General features: G+C 35.3%; 1 protein-coding gene across 2 annotated transcripts; it reads right to left on the bottom strand.

The window, feature by feature from the left end:
* Positions 1-423: 423 nt before the first annotated feature.
* LOC149823030 (large ribosomal subunit protein uL24c-like) lies at positions 424-15,338 on the bottom strand. 2 transcript variants are annotated; one of them, XM_089980508.1, is made up of 4 exons: positions 15,149-15,338; positions 3,488-3,526; positions 3,039-3,269; positions 424-849 (listed from the first exon to the last, which is right to left on the bottom strand). In XM_089980508.1, the coding sequence occupies exons 1-4, from the start codon at positions 15,248-15,250 to the stop codon at positions 655-657; spliced, it is 567 nt and encodes a 188-aa protein (XP_089836634.1). In that variant the 5' UTR covers positions 15,251-15,338; the 3' UTR covers positions 424-654. The 2 variants fall into 2 exon arrangements, with proteins under 2 accessions (XP_089836634.1, XP_089836633.1); XM_089980507.1 differs by having other exon boundaries at positions 3,488-3,532; positions 15,149-15,324.
* Between the last annotated feature and the right edge of the window lie 403 nt (positions 15,339-15,741).

Raw genomic sequence — 15,741 nt, 5'->3', positions numbered from 1 at the left:
CTGCCCATCTATCTCCCCCAACCACATCAGAGGTCTTATCACTCTGTAATGACCTTTTCATGAGTCCGAATCGGGTGCAATCACATGGCACAAAATTTGTGCATTAAGCACCTGATTGCCCTCCATCAGGCCTTGGGCCCCACAACTGACAGGCCCTGTCCCCAATATGGAGGGTGATCTGGTGCTTAATGCACAAATACTTGCGCAATCATATTGCACCTGATCTTTTCACCTTTTTCATCCCTTCCTAAAAGAGCTTTTCGGTTATGTTTTCACAAATTGCAAAAGCAAGCTAAGGCAGACCAATTCCCATGATGCTTATTTAGCATATAACACAAGAGTTGGTGAAAAGCAAGTCCATGTGTAAAAAGTAACTTCACATTGACATTTACCATCTACATCTACACAAAGACAAAAAGGATATTTTTGAGAAAACAGACATATGAAATAATATAACAATTCATACAATTGCAAAATTCCAGGAATAACTTTTGTAGAGAACAATAGTTTTCCTAGCATAAATGTACAGCAAATGAATGATTGTATAGTCCTAGTCCACACTAACAATGGAAAACATGGTAAGACACATTTGATTACATACTGAAGAGATATGAAGGGAGCAAGGAAAACTAACATTAAAATAGGTTCATTTTTTCAAGAAGAATTTTCATCTTTTTTCTTATCCTTCATCACCTTCTTCCATTGCTCTGGACTATCAATCACCTCACCAGTTTTCAACAGATATCGTACTCGGGTACCATCCTCAAGAATTTTGTGTCCAACACGGCTTGCAACTTGCTTTTCCTTGGAATACAGCATCACATTTGAACTGTGAATTGGAGCCTCAATCTGCCAAGTAAAAAGAATACCCATAGTCAATTCACCTTTTTTTTTGTATTCCAAGTGTCTGAAAGAAAGCTAAATGCCTCTGTCCAGTCAGCTTTTCAAAGATATTTTGCCATATCACGATCAGTTAGATTGTATAACTCTTCCAATAACAGATCAAATCTCTTAGAAAATGCAAAGAGATGAATAAATAGAAACTGGAAAATTCTTAAAAAATGCTGAAACATGTTTTAGGTTTGTGAGATACAAGTACTAGCCGACAATGTTAAGGTGAAGACACACATTGCACATGTTTTTATCTGAGAGAATTCTATAATTGTTTGAGAACATGTCAAGAAATCTCTTCTATTTGCAAGTTTTTTTTCACATGGGAAACTCCTGCTTCAACTCACTATGCAATGTCTAGTGACAAGAGCTTGCTATAACCTAGAAGCTCAGCCAAATAGCCAATTTGTCAATTTCCCTTCAGCATAGCAGTTATGATATGCAAAGCATTTAAAGCACCATCCTAAGAACCCACAAGTTAGAGGAGACCAAAGTGTGTCCACAACTAAGAATATAATGTTAGTCCTTGGATATATATATATATATAGAGAGAGAGAGAGAGAGAGAGAGAGAGAGAGAGAGAGAGAGAGAGAGATGGGTAGGTGCTAAATGATCCGTGCTAAATGGGTATTTCTGTTCTTCTGGTGTTTTTTCGCAGTTCCAACCCTATAATGGTTGGGCATGGTCGATTTACGAGGAATCCACACATGGATCATGTGTTTTAGATGGAAAAAATGATATTTGGAGCCTAAAAATTTTACAAAGATTTTGGACCGTTGATTTTTCGAACCTTATAAAAACTCACCTATGCATCGGAATCGAACACTTCAAGAGCTGATCCCTATAAAATCAAGTACATAGATCACATTTGTACCATCAGAATTTAAAAACAAAATGAAAAAACCCTGAAAAACTCATTTAGCAAGTACCATTTTAGCATATTTCATTTAGCACCTACCCATTACTATATATATATATATATATATATATATATATATATATATATATATATATATATATATATATATATATATGTGTGTGTGTGTGTGTGTGTGTGTGGGTGGGTGTAGGCACTTCTATGGTGGTACTGTACCACCATAGCTTATGGTGGTACACACTTGATTTACATAGATCTAAGCTTCAAAAGCAAAATCTTACCGTTGGATCATGTTTAACCTGTTGTATTCATTATTTTCATGTGTTAAAGTTGACTCAAATATGATATTTTATACCATTTTTAAACCACTTATTTTCATGAATTGTGATCTGTTGATTTTCACCTTCTCAAAAATAGAATCTTATGATGTATTAGACATGATGAACACTTCAAAGATAGTAAATATTAAATACATCTGTACAATTAGATTTACCATTTGGTGGCTAGATCTATGCAAACAAGTATCATGGTACAGAACAACCACATATTTTTCTTATATATATATATATATATATATATATATATATATATAGAGAGAGAGAGAGAGAGAGAGAGAGAGAGAGAGAGGGCAGCTGCCTACTCCTATACATGCGTACCACAGCTTACGGGCCTTTTGAAGGGTTATTTTCTATGTTTTTCTTGAATCTGACTATACAGATGCGTTCTACATGTTTGATTTTATAGGAACCGACTATTGCATCATTCGAGAGAGAGAGAGAGAGAGGGCAGCTGCCTACTCCTATACATGCGTAGCACAGCTTACGGGCCTTTTGAAGGGTTATTTTCCATGTTTTTCTTGAATCTGACTGTACAGATGCGTTCTACATGTTTGATTTTATAGGAACCGACTATTGCATCATTTGATTCCAACGCGCAGGAAGGTTTTTATAAGGTTTGAAAATCGACGGTGCAAAATTTCTATAAAGATCATAAATAACCAAGGCTTAAAAAATCATGTTCTTTTATCGAAAAAACACGATCCAAGTGCCATTTTTTAGTAAATCGATCATGCTGAACATATCAGAAGGGTCAGATTGGAGAAAAACAACCTCGGAACCACCCGTTTGCTTGCATAGGCACAAAACGGAGAAGGCAGCTATCCTTTCTCTATATATGTATATATCTATATATATATATATAGAGAGAGAGAAGCATAAGCAGAAAACTCTATAAAATGGAGAAGCGTAAAAATAAAGAAGTAAAAACTAACCTTGACAATCTGTCCTGGTTGACCCTCTTCTCTACTCTTCATGTGCTTGGTCTTCAAGTTAATTTCCTTAACAATGACAGTGCTATTATGCCTAAACACACAACTTATTTCACCAATCTTCCCTTTATCACGACCAGATATGACTTTTACTGTGTCCCCTACTTTGACATGAATCTTATGCAGCACAGGAAGGCTATTGAGTTTGCATTCCTTCCGTTCCCATCGTTTTAGCTGGTTGCCAGAGATAGAAAGGGAAGAGTAAGAAAGAGGCACAACATCCTACTGCAGATGGAATAAACATCTAGCAGAGCAATCAGTTATTATTTTAAATTTTGTATAGCAATACGTGTCACCAGGAACAATTCATTAAAAAAAAAAAGAGAAAAAGGCTAATCCTTGAAGGTATATGGAAATTAAACAGAAAACTGGTATAGCTGCAAAGTCCTTACCTTCATTACTATCGGGCATGGTTGATTAGGTTGTTGCACCTGCATTTGCATATAATGTAGAGCATGAACATTTATTTTGATAAAAAAATAAGAAAAGCATAAAAGCAGAAAATCATTTAACATAATGCAAACTTCCATATCTACTACACCTAGTATTTGCAACTCTATTAAATAATCATCATATTAAAGACATACAAATACAAAGCTAAGGAGATATCATGGGTCAATGATAGCTATTTGATTAGATGATGGTAACAAACTTTTAGCATTGTCCCAAATTCAAAAACAAAAGTAAAAGATAAAGCATTGGATCAATATTCTGATCCTGTGAATTTGATCTTCCTTTACAAATCAATCCAATCATACTGTTCTCCTTATCCAGCTTTTCATAATAACCCATCAGCTGGCAGATCAAAGCTTTGATGATCCCCTGAGTCAATAATTTAGGCTGTAATGGACATCTTTTTAAGACATACAGAGGGACAATTTTACCAACTTCATATTCATTCTGAGCTGATCTGTAACAATCAGGATTCCTGAAGGCTTTGGGACCAGGCAAGTGTTTGACTGCTTCTAGTATATTTACACTTTCTTATACAGTATGGAACTATGGATACTACCATGAAAGATCATGGATTATTACAGACTTTTGTCATAATCTTCATCAATGGCTGATGTTTTTATTTTTTAACAAGCAATTTCCCTCTATTGCCACTTCGTATGGATTACAGCTACTTTTATGTAAAATAAAAAAAAAGTTTAAAATAATTACCGTGCCAACACCCACCCAAGCTAGATAGAGGGCACGGGTGGGGTAGAGTTTGGCTTTGGTTCACTATAAAGATGTGAGGATTTGTAAAGAGGGGTTGAACACCTTCAAGCACCAACAAATCATTCACAATCACGTGCAACAAACAAATACAAGTGTCAACAAGGACACAATCACAAGTGCCACTAAGGGCATACACAAAATATAAAAAAAGAAAATCTTTTATTGAACAAGTATGCAAGAAGCATACTTTTACAAGGGGGATAGACCCCTATTTATACACATAAGAGGGAGAGAAGAGATCCAAGAGAGAGCATAAAGAGAGGGGACAAGGCCCCAATGGCTGGGTTTCTAGCCGTTGGGCCTCCAAGTCAACTTAGTTGACTTGGGTCCAACCTCATATATATATATATATATATATATATATATATATATATATAAATATATATATATATATATATATATATATATATATATATATATATATATATAATTTAACACTCCCCCTCAAACTTACGGCACGATAATTGTAAGTTTTCCTAAGAAGAAATGGAATCTAGGAGCAAAGAGAGGTTTGGCCGCTGATATTCAGATGTGACATAGGACATATCGATGACTCCTTGAAGATATTCCTCTCGAATGTAATGACAGTCCATCTCAATGTGCGTTATTCTTTCATGAAAAGTATTGTTGCTGGCAATGTAGATAGAGCTTTTGTTGTCGCAACACATGTTTGATGCTTCTAGAATTTTAATTCTTATATCAGCCTACAATCTTCTCAATCACACCACCTCTATTGTAGTTGTAGCCATGGCTCAGTACTCAGCTTTAGTTGAGAAGAGGGAGACTTGCTCCTTTTTTGCACCTCTACGAGATTAATGAATCACTTATGAAAATACAAAAACCTGTAGTTGAGTGTCGGTTATTAGGATCACCTCCTCAATTTGCATCAGTATATGCAAACAAATCTATATAGACGATAAAGACAAATAATCCTCTATAAACTGAAATTCTTAGATATCTAATAATATGCAAAACAACTCTCATGTAAATAGATGCAGAAACATGTTAAAACTGCCTAATTGTTTGTACAACGTATGTTATATCAGATCTAGTAATAGTTAAGTAAGAAACTGCTCTGATAAGCTGTTGATAAGGAGTCAGATTATCTAGAGGCTCCCCATCGTCAACCTTCATTTTGACATTTGTTACTTTAGGAGTGTCAACCTTTATGTCATCTGATATTCCAGATCTGAGAATAATATCGAAAACAAACTTAGATCAAGACAATAAATACCTTCTAGAAGAATAAGCAACCTTTATTCCTAAAAAATATCATAAAAAATCCAAATCAGCCATTTCAAAACTATTTTTTAAGAATATTTTTAATATTATGAACTCCCTATTTATCTCCTCCAGTGACTATCATATCATCTACATAGAGAAATAAGATGATAATATCCGCAACAAAATTCTTAAATAAAGTTGTGTCAGTCAAACAAGATCTAAAACCAATATTAAGCATAACATCACTAAATTTACCATACCAAGCTTTGAGAACGTGTTTTAGGCCATACAATGCCTTTTCTAGACGAAGAGACTTCCATTAAGGTATTTTCATACTAGGAGGTGCCTCAATGTACGTTCTTCAATATTGTCATCTAAAAATTCATTTTTAACATCCATTTAATATATAGGCAAATTTTTAATCGAAACAACTGCAATGAGGGTTTTAACTGTAGTTATTTGAGCAATAGGTGCAAAAGTTTCTTCATAATCTATACCATATTCTTGTGCATACTCTTTGACAACTAGCCTAGCTTTATATCTCTCAAGGGTTCCATCACTCTTGGTTTTTATCTTATATACTCATCTACACCTATGAGTTTTTTCCCTAAGGAAGATCTTGAATAGTCCAAGTATAAGCCTTTTCTAATGCATCTAATTCTACTTTCATAGCCTTAACCCTATGTCACCTAGGTACGAGTATGGATACAGAGGGTACAACACGACAATTTCAAAAAAATTGAGTATGGGGACACGACTAAATATATACTAAAATGTATATATTATATATCTAAAATATATACTGAAAATATATATTATATATCTAAAATATATATTATATATTGAAAATATAATATATAATATAATATAATATAGGACACGACAAATGTCGTGTCCCAGTACCAGTACCCGTGTCGTGTCACGGTAACATAGCCTTAACCCATTCTAAGTGATCTTTAGTTTGAGTGTATAAAGAGGGTTCTATATATGAATATATTAGAGCTATGCATGTTTGATATTTAGACGAAAAAGAGTCACAAGATACAAACTTGGATGGAGGTTATGAGAATCTAGATGATTTCCTAGTTTGCAGTTCCCTTTCATTTAAGTTAGAAAATTTTTCAAGTGCACATGAAAGTTTTGGATGGCCCCCATCTAGAATATTGTAAGCAAGATTGATCATCATGAGACTCGTTGTCTCTTGATTCACTTGATTCAATAACATTTTCAAAATCATATTCATAATCACATTCAGTAATATCTTGGTTGAACCCAAGATCAAATAAAAAAGAGTAATTAGTTACTTCCTTCACTTGATCTTTTCTATTTTTTTTTTTCCAAAAAAAGTAACATTCCTAGAAATATATAATTTTTTATTTTCAGGATCATAACACCAATATCCTTTTTGGTTATCAGCATAGCCAAAGAAGGCACACATAATCACTCTAGGTGAAAATTTGTCATTTTTGTTGGTTAATACAAAACATTTGCAACCAAAGACTTGTAATCTGGCATATTCAGAGAGATTTTAACAAGTTTTTCAATAGAAAAAATATTTTGTAAATAAGAGGATGACATTCTGTTTATAAGATAGACAAAGTATAGGACAACTTCTGCCCAAAATTTTTTGGCACATGACTTGCAATAAGGTTCTTGAAGTTTCAATGATGTACCTATGTTTTCTTTTGGCCAAACCATTTTGTTGCGGTGTGTGAAGACAAGATCTTTGATGTGTGATGCAATAGAGAGTCAGACAATTTTTAAATTCATTTGAGACAAATTCTCACCATAAATCAGTCTAAAATATAAAAAATTCATTTTCAAATCTATTTGTAACTAATTTATGAAAGTTTTGAAAATGGGAAAATACTTTTGATTTATGCTTAAGGAAGTATATTCAAGTATGTCTAGGAGAATCATCCACAAAGATAACATAATAAGCATATCCACCTTTAGATAAAATAGGTGCTAGACCCCAAACATCCGAATGCACAAGCTCAAGTGGTCTAGATGAAACAAAAGTTCTATCATTGAATGACAATCTCTTCATTTTTTCAACATAGTCTTCGCAAGAGAAATCACTAAGATTATAAAATTTTTCCAAATTTGAAAATACTGGATTTTGGATACATTTGGATGTCATAATCTTCTATGCCATATATTTAAATCAAATTTTTGGATGTTACAACAAAAAACATCTTTGGGTATTTTCAAAAAATTCGTATAGTAGAGTCCCTTTTTTCTATGTTGTTGCCTAATCAACTTCTTTGACTGACGATTATGTATCAAACATTCATTTGAAGAGAAGAAAATATTGCAACCACAATTGAAAATTTGAGAAACAAATAAAAGATTTAAGTTTAGTTTAGGGATGTAACAAACTTTGGGAATAAAAGAGCTTTTTGAGTTTGATTTTTTTTTCAAAGTTCCATATTCCTTCGATTTGAAGAGATGTACCATTGGCTGTGAAAACATTTGACACACTTGAGTTGTTATGATATTCGGATAAAATATCTTTGTTTGGAGTCATATGAAAAGATGAACCAAAATCAAGAAGCCAAGAAATTTTACCATGATCGAAATAAGATGAAACAACAACCCCAGCTGAGAAAGATGCTCATTTGAGAAGAGGTTGAAGTGTTTCCACTAATTGAGCCAAAGACAAACTTGTAAAATTATCTTCAATGAGACAATACTCATACAAGCACAAAAGCCTCACAAGAGATGTGCACAAAGGCACTCAAAGAACACTTGAACTAATATGCACAAAGACATAAAGCAATACGAACATGCACAAAGGCATGAAATGCCACAATATATTAGAAATAAGAAAAGCTTGAGCTCACAAGCTTGAGGAATTACAAGGGGAACACCCCTATTTATATACATCAAAAGAAGCCACAAGGAGGGCTCCCAAAGGAGTCGTTGAGAGCCCCCAATGGTCACATTTGTGACCGTTGGGGGCCCCAATGACTCTATTGGGGGGGGGGGGGGGGGGGCTAGGTGGCACAAACCAAGGAAAAAAATAAAATAAAAAAGAAGAAAAATAATAAAAATAAAAAGTACAAACATATTCCAAATGGAATATGCGTAAAATGGGAAATTATAGAAATACCCCTTTTTGGGTATTTGGAATATATATATATATATATATATATATATATATATATATATATATATATATATATATATATATATATATATATATATACAATGAGATTTAATGATTACATTTTAACACCCCCCCCCCCTCAAACTTACAATGTTATGACCACAAGTTTGCCAAGAAGGAAGTGAAATCTAGGCGAACAAAGTGCCTTAGTGAAGAAGTCGGTCAGTTGGTACTCAGACGTTACATACGGGAGTTCAATAACCTTCTTCAAGTATTCTTCTCTGACATAGTGGCAGTCCATCTTGATATGCTACGTGCGCTCATGAAAAATATGATTCTTGGCAATATATATTGCACTTTTATTGTCGCAACATAGCTTTGTTGGCTTTTTAATAAAAACACCCATATCTTCTAGAAGATGCCAAATCCATACAATTTCCATGGTTGTGGATGCCATAACTCTATATTCAGCTTCAGTGAAGGACAGAGAAACTTTCAGTTGCTTCTTACACTTCCAAGAGACCAATGATTCTCCTAAAAAGACACAGAAACCGGTGGTGGAGTGACGATTATTAGGGTCACCTCCCCAATCAAAGTTAATATAAGCAATTAAATTTAATTCTGAAGATGACAAAAATACTCCCTTATTTGCAATTCCCTTTAAGAATCTGATGATGCGAAGAACTGCACTCATGTAAACCGATGTAGGAGCATGTTGGAACTGACTGCTAATGTGAATTGCATGTGATATATCGGACCTGGTGATGCTAAGATACATTAGTGAGCCTACCAGTTGCCTGTAAGGAGTAGGATCAGTCAGAAGAATGCCATCATCAATCTTCATTTTTTAGCCCACTATTTCAGGAGTTTCACAAATTTTGTCATTTGAGATTCTTGATCTGTCAATAATCTCACAAGCAAGTTTAGTTTGAGATAAAAAATAACCACGTTGAGAGTAAGCAACCTCAATCCTCAAGAAATATGTCAGAAAACCTAAGTCTGACATTTCAAATTTTAAAGTCAAGACGAATTTAATGTTCTTAACTCCTTTGATATCATCACCTGTTTTCTTTTGGCCAACTCATTTTGTTGAGGGATCTTAAGGGATGACCTTTGATGAACAATACCACTATCTTCAAGATACTTCTTGAATTCATTTGAGAGATACTCTCCTCTAGAATCAGTTCTAAATATCTTTAATTCACTATTAAATTGATTTTTAATCATCACATGATATGATTTAAAGCATGAAAAAACTTCATGCTTATGTCTAAGAAAATATATCCAAGAATACCTAGAAAAATCATCCACAAAAATCACATAATAGGCAAACTCTCCTTTTGAAACAACATTTGCCGGTCCCCAAACATCCGAATAAACAATTTCAAAAGGTTTAGAAGTAAACATAAATCTTTGTTCAAAAGGCATACTTCTCATTTTTCCAAGAATACAGTCATTACAAGAGAATGTATTTTTACAAAGCTTTTTAGCAAAATGCAAATAAGATAACTTGGTAATATTAGGATGACCAAGTCTTTTGTGCCAAGCATTTATATCCTTATGTTGGACAACATTACAAAAAGAATTTTTAGGAACTTGAAGAGAGTACATATAATATAACTCTCCCTTCCTAGAGCCTTCCCCAATCAATTTTCCGGACCGACGATCCTGTATTAAACATTTATCAGAGAAAAATTTAATATCACATCCATAGTCCGAGAGTTGAGAAACCGAGAGAAGATTCAAGTTTAATTTTGATATAAATCTAATTTTGAGGATGAAAAACCTTTGAGTTTCAAAATTCCCAACACCTTTAATTTCAAGAGAAGTCCCATCCACAGTAGAAACAAAAGATGGAGAAATATTTTTTGAATATCCGGAAAGGGAATACATGTTTGGGGACATGTGAAAAGACGCACCCGAATCCAAAAGCCAAGAAGTTTTACCTGGAGGAGAAAAGGTGGATACGGCGGCTCCCGAGATGGCTCCCTTGAGGAGAGGTTGAAGTGCCTCCACAATTTGATTTAGTGATAGGGATCCACTTGAAGAAGTCTCCTCTTTTTGCAGTTGAGAAGTGGTGGCCATGGCTAATAACTTCTTCCACTTGGGACAAACGGGTTTAATATGCCTCGGTTCTTTGCAAAAAATGGCAAACAATTTTGCTATAATCTTTTTTTCCACCTTGTCCACCATTTTCTCCTTGATTTTGATTTTTAAAATGAGGGGGACGATAAGCTCTTAAATTGTTTTCGAGCCTAGACACCGCATTGACCCCATCGTTCTCTTCAGAATTGGATGGAACCGCAAGTACTTTTGACCCTTGCTTACTTATATCCATACGAGTTTCTTCCCCACTTAACTTGGTGAGAACATCCTCAAGAGAAGGGGGAGTGAAAGGAGACAAAAGAGAAGACCTTATTTGCTCGAACTCGGGCCTTAGCCCATTCAAAAAATTAAAGAATTGATCTTCTTCTAATTGTTTGTGGCGAAGTTCAATCGCCTCTCCACTCCATTTTGATTCGAGCATAGCAAGCTCGTCCCAAATGGAAGAAAGTTCAGCGAAATATTTTCTAATGGTCATTTTGCCTAGAAGAAGAGTTAGCGCCTTCTTCTGAAGATAATATTTATGGGACAAGTCCCTTGAGGTATACATTTTCTCAAGATACTCACATGCTTGAGAAACCTTTTTGAATTTGATAATGTTCGCATTGATTTTGGTCTCAATAAAAGAAAAAATCCAAGACAATATTTTAAAATTCTTCATTTCTCATTCATCATGATTCTTTGAATATTCTTCAAGGGCTTTGGTTCTTTCCTCCCCTTCAAGGATCTTAATTTCACCCTTCTCCATCAAAGTTATTTTGGGTTCCGGTTCCGGAATTGTGCCTTACACATAATCCCAAAGACCTTTTCCTATTATGTGAGCCTCCATGTTTTCGGCCAAAACGTGATAGTTGGAGCCATTGAGTTTAAATCCAAGAGAGAAATGAGACTCTTTTTCACCCATTAGAGAGGAAAGAAGGAAGAAGAAATACGTACCACAATAAGACTTATAAGTCTTACTTGTCGTAGAACCCTTCTAAAATATTGAAGAAAGAGAAGAAACCACTCCAAACTCCAAGAAGCCAAAGTCATGTTTTTCGAGGCACTCAAAAAACAAAGAATCACACGATCTTCAATCTTTAACCAAGCTTTGATACAATGTAAAATTGTGTTCAATGAGACAATACTCATACAAGCACAAAATGCTCACAAGAGATGTGCACAAAGGAACTCAAAGAACACTTGAACTAATATGCACAAAGGCATAAAGCAATACGAACATGCACAAAGGCATGAAATGCCACAATATATTAGAAATAAGAAAAGCTTGAGCTCACAAGCTAGAGGAATTACAAGGGGGAACACCCCTATTTATATACATCAAAAGAAGCCACAAGGGGAGCTTTCAAAGGAGTCGTTGGGAGCCCCCAACGATCACAAATGTGATCGTTGGGGGCCCCAACAACTCTATTGCCCCCCCCCCCTAGGTGGCGCAAACCAAGGAAAAAATAAAATAAAAAAGAAGAAAAAGAATAAAAATAAAAAGTACAAACATATTCCAAATGAAATATGCGTAAAATGGGAAATTACAGAAATACCATTTTTGGGTATATATATATATATATATATATATATATATATATATATATATATATATATATATATATATGTCACAGGGATTCGGCTAGCAGGGTGCCGCACCCGCGTCGGCGCGACTCGACGCGGGTGCGTGTGCGGGTGCGGCACCGGGTGCGGTCAACCCTATCCTGGGTGCGTTGACCGCACCCAGGATCATTTAAGTCCATTCTTGTTTTGGATTTTTTTTTTAAAAAAAAAATTGCCCAAATGGGTTGCGAATTTTTTTTTTAAAAAGTAATGCTGACAGCTGACAGCAGCTGTCAGCTGCTGACCCCTTTTTTATATAAATATATAAATAAATAAATAAATAAATATATATATATATATTTTACATTTTTGCCCCTGCCGCACCCCCGCACCCGGGTTTTTTGGAAGTGCCGAATCCCCGCACCCGCACCCGCGCCCGCACCCATGTGACATATATATATATATATATATATATATATATATATATATATATATATATATATATATATATAGGGATACCTATGTTATATATACACATATAATGAGATTTAAGGATTACATTTTAACAAAACTCCCAATGGATGAATCTTGTGATATAGAAATATCTTTCGTCTCTTGTGAAGATCCTACAGATGCAACCTTCTTCCAATATGTCCCTTTCAATTTAGGACATTGGGGCCTAATGTATCCTGGTTCATAGCAATAATGACAAATAGCTTTTCTATTATCATAGTCATTTTCTTGTCTTCTATAGTGAGGTAGTTTATATGCACAAACATAGTTTTCTGGTCTATAAACTACTAAGACTGAGTCATCTTCACTTTTGCTTACATGCTTTTTCAATCTATTTTCTTCCATACTCAACTCTTCTATAGTATCTTTAATAGAGGGCATTTTTCTTTTATGGAGAAGAATAAACATTGTAGATTCAAATTCTAGTCTTAGACCATTAATGAATTGGTAAAAGTGCTCCACATCTATTTGTCTTTAGCAGAGTTTTATATCTTCGGGACAATGCCACTTTGGCTCTAGAAGAGCCAATTCTTTCCAGAGTTTAGATAGGTCATTAAAGTATTCTCTAATAGTTTTATATCCTTAGACCATAGTCCAAACTCTATCTTGCACATTGCATATATGTGCAATATCTTTAAGAGAATACATTCTTTTAAGATAATTTCAAGCCTTATTAGTATGCTTAAATTTGGCAAGACTTGAACATTTTTTCACATCCATACTATTAATAAGCCAAGACATAATCTTGACATGTCTCGTCCTCCATTCCTTCGACTTTTTGTCATAAGAGGTTGTAACCTTGGTCTTTTCATTTTCGGATAGAGGCGCCTCTTTCTCACATTCTACCTTAGTGTGAACTAGCTTAGGTTCCATATCATACCCATCTACTAGTCCACATAACCCATTTTCCCAAATAAGGTGCTTCATAATAGAAACCTATGTTACATAATTGAAATCATTGAGTTTGATGGTGACATTATCATTGTAATTCATTTTACAAGGGCTAAAAAAGGAAGAGAGAAAGAGAAGATTAGAAGTGAAGAGGGAAGAAAGCAATATGTGCAACACAAGGACTCCACCAATGGTTCACATGATCAATTCAAACTCTTGCAAGATCACCAACACTTTAAGATCTTTAAATAGGCTTAAATAGTCCTAAGCTCTAATACGGTGTAAAGAGGGATTGAACACCTTCAAGCACCAATAAATCATTCACCACCAAGTGCAATACACAAGCACAAGTGTCAACAAGGACACAATCGCAAGTGCTACTGAGAGCACAATCATAAGTGCCACTAAGGGCATAGACAAAAGATATTGAAGAACAAGTATGCAAGAAGCATACTTTTCCAAGGGAGATAGACCTCTATTTATACACATAAGAGCCAGAGAGGAGAGCCAAGAGAGAGAGCATAAAGAGAGAACACAAGGCTCCAACGGCTAGATTTCTAGCCATTGGGCCTTAGTCCAACGGCTGGAAATCCAACCGTTGGGCCTCCAAGTAAACTAAGTTGACTTGGGTCCAATGCTGTCCAACCTCATATATATATATATATATATATAATTTAATAGGATTATCCCTTGTTGAGATCCCTCAGATTTAATTCAAATGCACCCTAATAGCTATAACGCCCTGAATTTCTGGACCCTTTATAAAGGGGATTTATTTAATAATTATGAGCCTTTGCATTGGGATTTGCATTTAATATTGGTGAATAAGGGTTTCTCGTTGAAATAGGATCTTAAAATGGCTGAATTTGGGTTTGGATGGGACCAATTTGATGAATGGTACATATGAGGATAAAGTTTTGCGCGACTCAATCATCTAATACCTTAATACAAAATGACTTGCTCGTAACATTTACTTTGTTGCCAAATGAGAGGACAACAGTATCAATGCCCGGACATCATCTTCAAAGTTGTTCTCCACCGAACTCAACTGGCTCGTAATGACATTGAATCAACTAGCGCCATCACAAGATCATTAACACTAAAGAAAGAACGAGACTCTGTTGCACACGCTCAAAATCCAACCACACAACAACCGTTACAGGAAACAACAAAATGGACATCAAGAGCATGAAATTTATGCCATCTTAACAGTTAAAAACTTCAATACAACATACTGCAAAGGAGATACACAAGTTTGGTCCTAAAGAGAAGTAAAATAAAGATCAGAAAGAAGGGAAACTTGAGAAAAAAACATTGGCCACAAGGCGCTAATGATGATAAATGGGAACTACTATTGCAGTCTCACAATTTCACAAGACTTGTTAGAAACCCATCATTGTTCCAAACTTCCCAACGCAGAATTTGAGAGAGAGAGGGTTACCTGGTGGGATGGGTAAAGGGAAGGAGAAAGGCGTTGGCCAAAGAATGAGTTAGAGAGAGAAAGGGAAGACATGGAGAGTTGCAAGGCCGCCATGGCTGCCATGTTTGGCTTCCTCTCTGCCGGAACTCCACACTTCGGAGGATGTACGAATGGCTAAGCAGATGACGTTTTGATGGGCAAACGAGTCCCTTTTTCTCCCCCTTTTTTTCTTTGTTTTCTTCCATTCTCTCTCTTTCTTTCTCTCGGATCGGGTTTAGTTTGGATATAGGATTGGCAGGTTCAAGTTTACCTAGTTCATTCTTCTGTCCTTTCGTTTTTTTTTTTATAGTTCAAGGATAAAACCCCTCTATCACCTACCGTATATTGGCTGGCCTTCGGTTGGTAAACCCTTCAGGTCATCCTGCCCACCAAAGAGTACACCCAGCTTGAACCTCACCTTTAAGGGATGCCACCCATGGGTTTCAAACTCGTGGCGTCCTGTCAACTTGGTGACATTCACAAGTCACCCCTACCGGATGAGCCCTTGTAAGAATGTCTTTTGGTTAGTAAACCAGATTTGGTTTGTAGGTTTCACGTCCTAATCTAACAACAAC

Source organism: Nuphar pumila, chromosome 11, assembly GCF_984573655.1.
Source record: "Nuphar pumila chromosome 11, dmNupPumi1.hap1.1, whole genome shotgun sequence".
NCBI classification, from domain to species: Eukaryota; Viridiplantae; Streptophyta; class Magnoliopsida; order Nymphaeales; family Nymphaeaceae; genus Nuphar; species Nuphar pumila.
This window is presented reverse-complemented; position numbering and strand designations above follow the sequence as displayed.

What these genes read in the sequence shown, in the direction of transcription:
- LOC149823030 (XM_089980507.1), bottom strand. Translation starts at nt 15,250, where the DNA reads ATGGCAGCCATGGCGGCCTTGCAACTCTCCATGTCTTCCCTTTCTCTC. An exon ending in CCCTTTACCCATCCCACCAG is followed by an intron (nt 3,533 to 15,148) that starts GTAACCCTCTCT and finishes CATTATATGCAA; the next exon opens with ATGCAGGTGCAACAACCTAA. An exon ending in CATGCCCGATAGTAATGAAG is followed by an intron (nt 3,270 to 3,487) that starts GTAAGGACTTTG and finishes TCTGGCAACCAG; the next exon opens with CTAAAACGATGGGAACGGAA.